At 38.4% G+C, this 14,775-nt stretch overlaps 1 protein-coding gene across 2 annotated transcripts in view; it reads left to right on the forward strand.

Annotated features, from left to right (window-relative positions):
- Positions 1-14,775, forward strand: part of CCNA2 (cyclin A2) — a 61,807-nt gene that overhangs the window by 29,857 nt on the left and 17,175 nt on the right. Inside the window, exon 8 of one of the 2 annotated variants that reach the window (XM_085864149.1) lies at positions 7,809-7,969. The exons of the other annotated variant lie outside the window; for it this stretch is intronic. Within the exon in view, the coding sequence (XP_085720275.1) occupies positions 7,809-7,835 (27 nt within the window). The 3' untranslated portion in view covers positions 7,836-7,969. Of the gene's footprint in view, positions 1-7,808; positions 7,970-14,775 lie in introns of those variants that run through there. 2 annotated transcript variants of the gene reach the window in all.

Here is a 14,775-nt window from a genome sequence, read left to right on the forward strand (position 1 = left end):
ACCACAGTATGTATCTTTTTTGATAGCACAATCACGTTATAATTATGACGTCATTGGTCATGTGGTGCGGGCGCCATCTTGAAAAAAAACGATAAACTTTGGACATCTGTATCTCGGAAACCGTGCAATGGAAAAATTTTTCTCTTGATACATTTTACTAAGCTCCCTATGGGGAACACGTGTGATTTTTCATGACGTCATAGGTGAAGCGATATACCGGTGAAAATTCGTCAAGTAGAACGGCGTATAGGAAAAATCTGAAAAATTCTGAGCATCATCTACGCCTAAAATCACTGACGAAAATGTTTTTCTTGACGTCATCGATGACGTAATTCGGCCGCCATCTTGTTTTTTAGTGTTTATTAAAAAAAAATCTTCTTCTCCAGAAGGGCTGGACAGATTAAGGCGAAACTTACACGTACATTCCCCTGATGTTCTCTTTCAAGTTTGTTAATTTGTTGTTGATACGTCACATGGTTTGGCGGCCATCTTGAAAAAACACTAAAACCTTCAAACATCTTCTTCTCCAGAAGCGCTGGTCCCATGAAGGCGAGATTTCACAACTATATTCGTGACATGTATGCGATGCAAGTTTGTTAATTTCGAAGTGATACGTCACATGGTTTGGCCGCCATGTTGGATTTAAGAAAAATATTAAATAATGTTTTCTCTGGTATTTCATAAGCCATCGAAGCGAAAATTTGCAATTGCCTTCCTCCCTCAAGTCTGCATACATGGTAAAAAATTTTACCTCAGAAGTCACATGGTTTGGTGGCCATCTTGGATAGAAAAATAGACCTTATCCGATTTTCAAGAAACTTCACACACTTGTTCGGGTCGACGATGGAAAGCAGAATTTAAATTTATGATATCATTGGTCACAAGGTTCGGCAGCCATCTTGGATTGAAAATGAATAAATTTTAAAAATCTTCTTCTCCAGAAGGGCAAGACAGATTAAGACGAAACTTCACACATATATTCCCCATGAGGTCCTTTCTCAAGTTTGTTAATTTGTTCTTGATCGGTCACATGGTTTGGCGGCCATCTTGAAAAACCCGAAAACCTTCAAACATCTTCTTCTCCAGAAGCGTTGGCCCAATGAAGGGGAGATTTCAGAACTATATTCAGGACAGGAAGGCGATATAAGTTTGTTAATTTAAAATTGATAAGTCGCATGGTTTGGCCGCCATCTTGGATTTAAGAAAAATATTAAATAATGTTTTCTCTGGAACCGCTTAACCAAACGAATCGAAAATTTGTAATCATCATCTACCTTTGTCTGTGCATGCGTGGTAAAAATTATGATGTCACACGTCACATGGTTTGGCGGCCATCTTGGATAGAAAAACGCACCTTTACCGATTAACACGAAACTTCAGAAACGTGTTCCAATACCCAGTTGGAAGCAGAATTTAAATTTGTAATGTCATAGGTCACATGGTTCGTCAGCCATCTTGGATTAAAAAATAATATCTTTAAACGTATTTTTCTCTGAAAGGACTGAACAGATCCAGGCGAAACTCCACCACTATGACCGCCTCTCCATGACGAATAAAAAGTTCTCACCCCCTTTTGAGGTACGACGCAACGTTTTGGCAGCCATCGTGGATTGAAGGAAAAATATTAATTAATGTTTACTCTGGAACTACTGCATCAATAAATGTGAAACATCAAGTTTTTGGTGGAACGCTCATGCGGAATGAGGGTTTGAAATTTCAACGCGATCGGGCCCAGGGTTTGGCAGCCATGTTGGTTTTAAGAAAAATATTAAATAATGTTTTCTCTGGAACTGCTTAACCTAGCGAAGCGAAAATTTGCGCTTATCGTCTACATTCGTGTTTGCACATGTGTTGAAAATTATGACGTCATAAGTCACATGGTTTGGCCGCCATCTTGGATTGAAGGATAAATATTAATTAATGTTTACTCTGGAACCACTGCTTCTATATATACGAAACTTCACATTTGTAATTTAGCCGACATGCGAAACAAACGTTTAAAATTTCAACCTGATCGGTCATGCGGTTTGGCAGCCAGAATTATTTAATTATTTGAATCTGTTCGCCAGTAATAAGGAAATTGAACGCTTTGTGCTGCCCGGTTCGTAACTCGTCTGTTCCGCGCCGTCTCGAAGCAGGCCTGTGGTTGTATCACCATTAAATAATGTTTTCTCTGGCACCGCTTATCCGATAAATGCGAAACTTTGCGACTATGATTTAAGTCTCACGTTGTGTCAGTTGTGTCAAAGGCGGACGGACTGGGTACCCGGTCATCACTGCCAGCAGTTATAAAGTGGCAGTTCTAGTTAGGGTATCCAGTCAAATGGACTGGATAACCTATTGTTTTTCTTCTGTTTATTATTATTATTATTATTTTTATTATTATTTTTCTTCCGCCGTAAATTTGCAAAATTTCCAGTTTTTTTCGCTTTAAATGCCATTTTCTCAGAAATGGTAAGACCAATCGACACAAAATTTTCACCAGATATGTATCTTTTTTGATAGCATACATAATTGATAATTATGACGTCATAGGTCACGTGATACGGGCGCCATCTTGAAAAAACAGATCAACTTTGGACCTCTGTATCTCGGAAACCTTCTAGTGTAAAAAAATTTCGCTTGATAGATTTGAACAAGCTCCCTCTCGGGTATATGTGTGATTTTTCGTGACGTCATCAGTGAAGAGGTATCCCAGTAAAAATTCGTCAAGTAGAACGCCACATGGCAAAAATTTGAAATTTCTTGAGCATCATCTACACAAAAATTCATCGTAGAAAAAAAATATTTTGCCGTCATCGGTGACGTAATTCGGCCGCCATCTTGTTTTTTAGTATTTTTTTAAAAAAATCTTCTTCTCCAGAACGGCTGTGCAGATTGAGGCGAAACTTTACAGGCACATTCCCCTTGAGGTCCCCTTTCAAGTTTGTTAATTTGTTGTTGATACGTCACATGGTTTGGCGGCCATCTTGAAAAAACCTTAAAACCTTCAAACATCTTCTTCTCCAGAAGCGCTGGTCCAATGAAGGCGAGATTTCATAACTATATTCGTGACATGTATGCGATGCAAGTTTGTTAATTTCAAAGTGATAGGTCACATGGTTTGGCCGCCATGTTGGATTTAAGAAAATATTAAATAATGTTTTCTCTGGTATTTCATAAGCCATCAAAGCGAAAATTTGCAAGTGCCTTCCTCCCTCAAGTCTGCATACATGGTAAAAATTTTTACCTCCAGAAGTCACATGGTTTGGCGGCCATCTTGGATAGAAAAATCGACTTTATCCGATTTACACGAAACTTCACACACTTGTTCGGGTCGACGATGGAAAGCAGAATTTAAATTTATGATATCATAGGTCACAAGGTTCGGCAGCCATCTTGGATTGAAAATGAATAAATTTTAAAAATCTTCTTCTCCAGAAGGGCAAGACAGATGAAGACGAAACTTCACACATACATTCCCCATGAGGTCCTTTCTCAAGTTTGTTAATTTGTTCTTGATCGGTCACATGGTTCGGCGGCCATCTTGAAAAAACCCTAAAACCTTCAAACATCTTCTTCTCCAGAAGCGCTGGTCGGATGAAGGGGAGATTTCAGAACTATATTCGGGACACGTAGGCGATATAAGTTTGTTAATTACGAATTGATACGTTAGACGGTTTGGCCGCGATCTTGGATTTAAGAAAAATATTAAATAATGTTTTCTCTGGAACCGCTGAACCAAACGAATCGAAAATTTGTAATTATCATCTACCATCGTGTATGCACGTATGGTAAAAATTATGACATCACACGTCACATGGTTTGGCGGCCATCTTGGATAGAAAAACGCACCTTTACCGATTAACACGAAACTTTACAAACGTGTTCCAATACCCAGTTGGAAGCAGAATATAAATTTCTGATGTCATAGGTCACATGGTTCGTCAGCCATCTTGGATTGAAAATGAATAAATTTTAAAAATCTTCTTCTCCAGAAAGGCAAGACAGATTAAGCCGAAACTTCACACATATATTCCGCATGAGGTCCTTTCTCAAGTTTGTTAATTTGTTCTTGATTGGTCACATGGTTTGGCGGCCATCTTGAATTTACCTTAAAACCTTCAAACATCTTCTTCTCCAGAACACCTAATCTGATCAAGGGGAAACTTCACACCCCTATTGCACATGAGTAGGGAATACAAGTTTGTTAATTTCTAATTGATAGGTCACATGGTTTGGCAGCCATGTTGAATTTAAGAAAAATATTAAATAATGTTTTCTCTGGAACTGCTTAACCTATCGAAGCGAAAATTTGCGTCTGTCATCCTCCATGATATCTGCATACATGGTAAAAATTATGAGGTCACAAGTCACATGGTTTGGCCGCCATCTTAGATTGAAGGATAAATATTAATTCATGTTTACTCTGGAACCACTACTTCTATATATGCGAAACTTCATATTTATAATTTAGGCTACATGTGAAACAAAAGTTTAAAATTTCAACCTGATCGGCCACGTGGTTTGGCAGCCAGAATTATTTAATTATTTGAATCTGGTCGCTGCAGTAATAAGGAAATTGAACGCTTTATGCTGCCCGGTTCGTAACTCGTCTGTTCCGCGCCGTCTCGAAGCAGGCCTGTGTTTGTATCACCATTAACTAATGTTTTCTCTGGCACCGCTTATCCGATAAATGCGAAACTTTGCGACTATGATTTAAGTCTCACGTTGTGTCAGTTGTGTCAAAGGCGGACGGACTGGGTACCCGGTCATCACTGCCAGCAGTTATAAAGTGGCAGTTCTAGTTATTATTATTTTTCTTCCGCCGTAAATTTGCAAAATTTCCAATTTTTTTCGCTTTAAATGCCATTTTCTCAGAAATGGTAAGACCAATCGACACAAAATTTTCACCAGATATGTATCTTTTTTGATAGCATACATAATTGATAATTATGACGTCATAGGTCACGTGATACGGGCGCCATCTTGAAAAAACAGATCAACTTTGGACCTCTGTATCTCGGAAACCTTCTAGTGGAAAAAAATTTCGCTTGATACATTTGAACAAGCTCCCTCTCCGGTATACGTGTGATTTTTCGTGACGTCATCAGTGAAGAGGTATCCCAGTAAAAATTCGTCAAGTAGAACTCCACATGGCAAAAATTTGAAATTTCTTGAGCATCATCTACACAAAAATTCATCGTAGAAAAAAAATATTTTGACGTCATCGGTGACGTAATTCGGCCGCCATCTTGTTTTTTTGTGTTTTTTTAAAAAAATCTTCTTCTCCAGAACGGCTGTGCAGATTGAGGCGAAACTTTACAGGCACATTCCCCCTGAGGTCCTCTTTCAAGTTTGTTAATTTGTTGTTGATACGTCACATGGTTTGGCGGCCATCTTGAAAAAACCTTAAAACCTTCAAACATCTTCTTCTCCAGAAGCGCTGGTCCCATGAAGGCGAGATTTCACAAGTATATTCGGGACATGTATGCGATGCAAGTTTGTTAATTTCAAAGTGATAGGTCACATGGTTTGGCCGCCATGTTGGATTTAAGAAAAATATTAAATAATGTTTTCTCTGGTATTTCATAAGCCATCAAAGCGAAAATTTGCAAGTGCCTTCCTCCCTCAAGTCTGCATACATGGTAAAAAATTTTTACCTCAGAAGCCACATGGTTTGGCGGCCATCTTGGATAGAAAAATAGACTTTATCCGATTTACACGAAACTTCACACACTTGTTCGGGTCGACGATGGAAAGCAGAATTTAAATTTATGATATCATAGGTCACAAGGTTCGGCAGCCATCTTGGATTGAAAATGAATAAATTTTAAAAATCTTCTTCTCCAGAAGGGCAAGACAGATGAAGACGAAACTTCACACATATATTCCCCATGAGGTCCTTTCTCAAGTTTGTTAATTTGTTCTTGATCGGTCACATGGTTCGGCGGCCATCTTGAAAAAACCTTAAAACCTTCAAACATCTTCTTCTCCAGAAGCGCTGGTCGGATGAAGGGGAGATTTCAGAACTATATTCGGGACACGTAGCCGATATAAGTTTTTGTTAATTTCGAATTGATACGTTAGACGGTTTGGCCGCCATCTTGGATTTAAGAAAAATATTAAATAATGTTTTCTCTGGAACCGCTGAACCAAACGAATCGAAAATTTGTAATTATCATCGAGAGGGCAGTATGCACGCATGGTAAAAATTATGACATCAAACGTCACATGGTTTGGCGGCCATCTTGGATAGAAAAACGCACCTTTACCGATTAACACGAAACTTCACAAACGTGTTCCAATACCCAGTTGGAAGCAGAATATAAATTTCTGATGTCATAGGTCACATGGTTCGTCAGCCATCTTGGATTGAAAAACAATATCTTCAAACGTCTTTTTCTCTGAAACGGCTGAACAGATCCAGACGAAACTCGACCACTATGACCGCCTCTCCATGACGAATAAAAAGTTCTCACCCCCTTTTGAGGTACGACGCAACGTTTGGCAGCCATATTGGATTGAAGGAAAAATATTAATTAATGTTTACTCTTGAACTACTGCATCAATAAATGTGAAACATCAAGTTTATGGTGGAACGCTCATGCGGAATGAGGATTTGAAATTTCAACAGGATCGGGCCCAGGGTTTGGCAGCCATGTTGGTTTTAAGAAAAATATTAAATAATGTTTTCTCTGGAACTGCTTAACCTGGAGAAGCGAAAATTTGCAGTTATCATCCACCATCGTGTTTGCACACGTGGTGCAAATTATGACATCACAAGTCACATGGTTTGGCCGCCATCTTGGATTGAAGGATAAATATTAATTAATGTTTACTCTGGAACCGCTGCCTCTATATATGCGAAACTTCACATTTATAATTCAGGTGACATGCGAAACAAAAGTTTAAAATTTCAACCTGATCGGTCACGCGGTTTGGAAGCCAGAATTATTTAATTATTTGAATCTGGAAGCCAGTAATAACGAAATTGAACGCTTTGTGCTGCCCGGTTCGTAACTCGTCTGTTCCGCGCCCTCTCGAAGCAGGCCTGTGTTTGTATCACTATTAAATAATGTTTTCTCTGGCACCGCTTATCCTTTCAATGCGGAACTTTGCGACTGTCATCTGCAGAAAGTCCCATGTTGTATCAAAGGCGGACGGACTGGGTACCCGGTCATCACTGCCAGCAGTTATAAAGTGGCAGTTCTAGTTATTATTATTATTATTATTTTTTTTTTTTAATGTGTCCACTTTTGTGATTACCTCCCATTACGAGCCTTTTGTTGTTTCTCGTGCACTGTTAATTGTCATCAGACCAGCATATGGGAACGAACCTGAGTTTTTAATAATGAATCGTCGTCGAACAGGAAATGACATCCGGAGATCCTCTAATAATATGTATACAAGATCTGGTAGCCACACAACACTTAATAATGGTGCCTACACGTAAAACGATGGACAAAATTAATTGTGTTAGAAGGCAGAGAAAGGTTATAACGTCATTCGAAGCAATCGAGTTGGATACATCGGCAAGAGGTGAAAGTGAAGCCATTGTGTATTTACCCCTTTGAGTGGTGCGATGATACAGAAGAAACCATTGCAGATTTATCAACATTTCCACGAGGCACCCGGGACCGAAGGCTCAAGTTTAACTCGGACAGACCATGATTCTGCGAAAAGCCTTCCTCTTGAGGCGAGGGGATTTATGCCAGAGCAGGTTTTTAGCCCCGAAGAGATGGGATTTTTTTTGGAAAAGATACCATTTCATACCTTCCTGTCCAAGCAGGAAATATCTGTTCCCCTCCTTTCATGTGGCAATGCAGCAGGTGACTTCGTCGTGCTCCTCTTGATCCAACAGCCATCACAAGTTCTACATCCACATCTTTCTAACCTCCACCTTCCACCCTCTAGCAGCAGCGGCATCATCGTCGTCGTCCAGAGTAAACTCGTTTTCTATTTACAGCAGAATGCAGTACGAGTACGTAATGTTCTTACCCTCACTTTCCTCGCTGTTTTGTAAAGATCTCCTTGCTGTTGTGGAATAAATTCAAAAGGTAAAAGTCTTGTTTTTGTTTCTTTTATGCTCTATTTTATTTTCATATTTATCAGTTAACATGCTTTAATATACAATATGTTGATCGCCTTTGTTTGTTACTTGGCAATATATATATATATATATATATATATATATATATATATATATATATATATATATATATATATATATATATATATATATATATATATATATATATATATATATATGGCCCGGCGAGGAGGAGTGATGTAAGCGACATTTTTTTTAATGATATGTTGATAGGTTTGGATGATAGGGGAAGGGTTAACCCTCTGGAGCCCACGAAATGTTCTAGGTGAACAAAAAAATAACCCCTGGGGCTCTAGAGGGTTAAAATAGTGCTATATGGCATTAACTCTAAAATGGCCGATGTGGCCCTTACATCACTCCTCGCGGTGCCTCATATATATATATATATATATATATATATATATATATATATATATATATATATATATATATATATATATATATATATATATATATATATATATATATATATATATATATATATATATATATATATATTCATGCGCCGCATTGCGACGTTTCGGTCAACGATGGACCGCATATACGACGGTGATCCCGTAAGATTATAATGGAGCTGAAAAATTCTGATCGCCTGGTGATGTTGCCGTCGTAGCGCTGCCAGTCGTATAAAAGTCCAGTATGGCACATGCAATTATGTACAGTACATAATACTTGATACTGATAACAAACAATGATGTTTCTGGTTTATGTATTTACTTTACTGCACTTTTTATCGTTATTTTAGAGTGTACTCTTTCTACTTAGAAAAAAAAAGTTTACTGTAAAACAGTGTACCGTGTTACGCAGCAGCCTCATACATCTCGTGTTTACTGCGTTTGTTGATTGCATCATTTTTCCGTGTGTTTGATTTAATCTCGTGTTGTTTTGTTCATCATGGCCCCTAAGCGTTCATCAAAAAGTAAAACAGTTACAGTAAGCTAAGGTTCATTTATTATTGAAGAACGAAAAACATTTTAAAAATAAATTTAGTGTAGCCGAAGTGCACAGTGTTTATAAAATCTACAGTTCTGTACAGTAATGTCCTAGGCCTTCACATTCACTCACCACTCACTCACTGACTCACCCAGAGCAATTTCCAGTCCTGCAAGCTGCATTCATGGTAAGTGCCCTAAACAGGTGTACCATTTTTATCTTTTATACCGTATTTTTACTGTACGTTTTCTATGTTTAGATACAAATACTTACCATTGCGTTACAATTGCCGACAGTATTCAGTACAGTAACATGCTACGAGCAATAGGCTGTACTATATAGCCGAGGTGTGAAGTTGGCTATACCATCTAGGTTTGGGTAAGTACACTCCATGATGTTCGCACAATGACTAAATCGCTTAAAGGTCCCATGTAATTCAAAAGTTTCTGCTTATTTATATATTAACTTGATGTTCTTAATGAAGAAATCACCCATGTTTCTTTTTTTAAAATATACAATGGGATAATTAGACCAATATTTTGAACATTTGTGGTGTTTTTCACAACTTGCTATGCCCCGCCCCTCAAAAAAGTGGAGTTCCGTGAACCGCAGGTCACGTGACCGTTGAGGTCATCTCCAGAACGCGACTCGCTCAGAGTCGATTGATGAGACATCGCGCACCGTATAAAGTACGTACAAATGCATTGTGCACATGTATTTGCTATCTCACTGATCGTCTTGATTCATGTGATTGTTTTGCGAAAGTTTTTAAGAGTTTTCGCCTTACTTTCGAAAACGCCTGCAAGATGTATCGTAGCAGGATGCAGCAATACAACCAACGACTGTGTAAGCTTTCATGTATTCCCGAAAGATGAGAATCTTCGGAGAATATGGACATCTAAAGTGAAGCTGACGAGGGGAAACTGCAAAGGCCCCAGCGACACGAGCGTCATTTGCAGCGCCCACTTCGAAGACAGTGACTTTGATCACGGGCTCTATTCGCTGTTCAGTTTGAAGAAGTTGAGGAGGCTGAAACCTGATGCAGTACCCATCATCAAAAGCCATGTCGTCCGATAAATCCGTTGTCCGTCCGACGAGTCCGATAAATCTGACGTGCTGTAGCTGTCTTTTATTATTCTCTTTTCTTCATTGTTTTCTACTGGCGCTACATGACAGTAGGAATAAAATAAATAAAAATGCAACAGAACGTCAGATTTATCAGACTACTCTCGACAATTGTGTCGCAAGGTGTGTTCTGCACACAAGTTTTCATCGTATCCGGACAGCGAGATTGCTTCGTTTTATGCGCGGAGAGATACGGCTGATGACATGGGCTGGCCTTGCTTGCGATTCATTTGCCACGGAGCAACATGTCCGCTGTGCTGGTCACGTCACCTCACTAAAATATTTCTGATATCGAGCAGTATGCAAGTAGAATTTACATTATTGAATTACGAATAGGATTTAGTTTAACCAGTTGTTATTGCCAAGTCTTCCTTCGATATCCTCCCGATAATCATGAACGCTGGGAATTTCATCGCCAGTTTCCTCTGCTTGTCCTGCTTCGGGCTCAAACTGGTAAGGCCGTATTCCATTTCCAGCTGCCTGAACTTCACCTCCCACGACTACGTTATCCGACAATTCTCAATCTGATTAAGACCAAAATCCTTCATTTCTCGCACTCACTGTCGCTACCAGACAAATCAAAGTCCATGTCATCCATTATTCAAAACCAAATTATTTTATTTTATTTTTTTAAAGCAGAAATGAACGAAGCGTTTGAGTCGATCAATCGAATGTGGAAGCACACAGCCAATACAATCACGTAGATCACCAACCCGAGTAATTTGCGTGCAGCCTTTGTTGTTTTGGAGATGACGTAATGTGGGTTACACGTCGTTCAGTAGATTTCGGCAGAATTTTTAGTGGCATTCCCTAAGAAGTTTATTTATTTATATCCTCGTGGAGGATCTCTAAGTCTTACTCACGTTGTTGTTCTTGTGGACTTTTTTCTTTCACAGCCTACAGTTTTCATCGAAACGTCCTGAAACTTGGCGTATATATGTAAAAATTCCCTGCGCAGACAGTAACCATCTCCGATTTTGAAAATTTCTCCTCGAAAAAAAAAAAAAAAAAAAAAAAAAAGTTGTGGCGTCAAAATATCTCCGCTAATGGAAATCGCCGAAAAATTATCTCCGAAACTAGGCAATCTTTTTGAATTCTGTTTGCGGGAATCAAACAGGGCATTAGCAGAGATTAATTACCACACATATGATACATTACTATGACGTCATATCAATTTTTATGATGTCATTCCTATTTTTTGACATTTTTTGTTTCACACACCAGAGTTTTCATCGAAACTTCCTGAAACTTGGCATATATATATATATATATATATATATATATATATATATATATATATATATATATATATATATATATATATATATATATATATATATATATATATATATATATATATATATATATATATATATATATATATATATATATATATATATATATATATATATATATATATATATATATATATACCCTGCGCAGACAGTAACCATCTTCGATTTTGGAAATTCCTCCTAGAAAAAAAAGTTAACGTCATAATATCGCCTATACCATTATCTCCGAAACTAGGCAAGCTGTTTGAATTTTGTTTTCGGGAATCAAGCCGGGCATTAGCACAGATAAGTTATCGCAAACCTGATACATCACAATGACGTCATATTTGTTTTTATGATGTCATCATTAAGAGGACGAGGATCTTAGCTCACTTGAGCTTGTTCATTTTACAGAAGGAGTATTGTGAAAAAACAGTCAGATCAGAAATCATGATGAAAAACTATAGGACATATATATATATATATATATATATATATATATATATATATATATATATATATATATATATATATATATATATATATATATGCAATTTCTGTACTTTTGAGTGACATGGGACCTTTAATGACGCATTTCTCAGAACGTATCTCCGTTGTTAAGCAGCACATGACCATATACATGTATGTATATACAGTAATCCCATGTTTATCGCGGGGGTTATGTTCCAAACCCCCCGCGAGAAGTGAAAATCCGCGATGAATGGATGCCTCCCCCAAAAATCGACTTTTCTGGTCTGTTCGGATTGGCAGTAATCGGGTTCGAGGTGCCGGAGATCGACTCGTCTGGTCTTGTCGTCTTGGCAGTGCTCGTCCAACCGCGGCAAACCTTTTTCCTTCCCGAAGCATATCTAGCACCTTGACCTTCTTCTGGAGCGTCAGGACCTTCCTCTGGTGCTTCGGTTCCTTGCCAGAAGCCTTAGAAGGTGCAGGGCGTTTGGGCGGCATCGTAGGGCTTGGAGAAAAAAACGTAGAAAATATTTGAAGTTCACAAGCGAAACTTTGTCTCGTGCGTTGTGTGACTGGTCGAGCGCCACGCGTTGTAATTTATTGCTTAAATAATTTCTATTTTATATATTATTACCGCCATATACCAGGGGAATCCACAGAAAAAAAATAGTTAGGTTCCAAGGGAAACCCCGCGATGAACCGGGGGCAAGATAGGTGAACTGCGATGTAGCGGGGGATTACTGTATATATGTATGTGTATAGATATATTTTTTTTATATATATGTATATATATATATATATATATATATATATATATTGACAAGTATGTTGATTGCCTCCGTTTGTTACTTGGCGAAAAAATGTTTGTGCCAAGTATGTTGGTCTGTAGTGTTTGTCTGTTTGTCACATGATTTTTGACCACAGTTTTCAAGCAATCGTTTTGAATTTTTTCCGTGTGTGAAGGTGAGCGGCCAAGGACAGCAACGCTAAATTTTGGTGAAGTTCCGGATCTGAGAATTTGTCAAGTGATTCTTCACCGTAGAGAGATGGGACCCAAAACGATATACAGCACAACATATCAATAGGTTATGGATGGATTCACACGAAACTTGGTGGACAGGTTGGGAGTGCACTAGGAAAAACTGATTCAATATTGGTGAAGATCCGAATCCAAATCTAGATACAAGATTAATTTAATTTTAACTGATTCTTTACCATTGAGAGATGCGGCTAAAAACGATATTGTATGATATCTCAAAAAGTTGAGGACGGATTCGGATTAAACTTGGTGGACACGTTGAGTGTGTGTGGCAAGGACGAATTGCTTTGATTTATTGTGAAGATCTGAATGTGGATTCGGATTCGAGAATTTTTCAGGTGATTATTCACCATTGAGAGATATGGGGCCAAAAACTATGTATAGCATGTTATCTCTAAAAGTTGTGGATGACTTGTGACAAAACGAGGTGGACGAGTTGGTTAGGTGACATGAACAAGCCGATTCGATTTTAGTTAAGGTCCGGAATCCGATCCGACTTGTCGGTGGCATACAAAATGTAAACTATTCAGCCTGACTGAGGTATGTTCTCAACAGAGCTGTTCCGTTTCGCCAACTGTCACTCCATGAGTGATTTTTTTTCATTTGTTTGCTTCTTGGCAAATTTTTTTTTTAAAAAACCAATGTCACCCGCAGGGTGACCCGTATCTTGCCAAAAGGTGACCACGTGTGACTTCTTTAAGGTCACACTGAGGTGAACAGAGCTGCTATCCACCAGGAGCGGCTCCTTGAGGAATATCTGCCTTCGAGAGATTCCGATGAGAATCGTTCTACAGAGTAACCATGAAAAATATGCTTTTTCCTCATAACTTCAGCAAATGACGTCATAATGTCTCAAGCTTGACATATCTGGAAAGCACTCATCGAGGTGTTCAATTTGAGGTACTACACGATATGGTTCCTAAAACTTGAAAATTTGACCTTGGGGTCAAATATGTTTGACCTCAGGCGCTAACCATGAAGGTCAAGGCCAATCGCCACCAAAAATTAATCAGCTGAGCGCCAGACCATGAACTATATTCCCATGAAGTTTCAAGATGATCCAATCAAAGTTACTCAAAATAAGGGTTTCGTCGACTCCTCTGATTTGCGACAGTGACCTTGACCTTTGACCTTGACCTTCAAAATTTTATGCACTGAAAGGGACCTCTATAGGCCTCTGATACGCGAAGTTACAAAAGTTTCCAATGATAACTGTGCTCTGCAGAATTTTTTATACGTGATTACAGACAAAAAAAAAACAAAACATACAGGCTGACTAACATATCTTGCAAAAACTTCGTTTTGGCAAGATAAATATATATTTTTTTGAGAAGTATGTTGATCGCCTCCGTTTGTTTGTGTTTGTTTGTCTGTCTGCTCACCTTCTGCCCAAACTGCTCAACCAATCGTTCTGAAATTTTCAGATTAATGTCACCGACCCTGCGACGGTCCCGCGTTGAAGTTTCGTAAAATTCGGTCGACCGAAAAGGTCTACATAGCCCAATAGGCCATTTTGAGGCCAATTTTCTAAAATCCTCAAATTTCATCCAATTGACTTGAAATTTGAACAAGATTTGCACATCCGATTATTGAATTCAACCACCTATTACATTTGAGGTTATCATAGGTCAAAAGGTCAATATAGGCCATAAGGTCAACCCAAAATGGGCAAAATTTTAAAATTGTTTCTAAAATCCTCAAGTTTTTATCCGATTGACTGGAAATTTAATGACCATTTGCATATCAGGTCCCTGAATTCAACTACCTATTAAGTTTGAAATCATCATAGGCCAAAAGGCCAAGTTGGACCAGATTTTCAAAAATTTTCATTTTTCATCCGATTG

Source organism: Eptatretus burgeri, chromosome 18 (genome assembly GCF_056783735.1).
Source record: "Eptatretus burgeri isolate ZD-2024b chromosome 18, Ebu_testis_v1, whole genome shotgun sequence".
Lineage (NCBI taxonomy): Eukaryota > Metazoa > Chordata > Myxini > Myxiniformes > Myxinidae > Eptatretus > Eptatretus burgeri.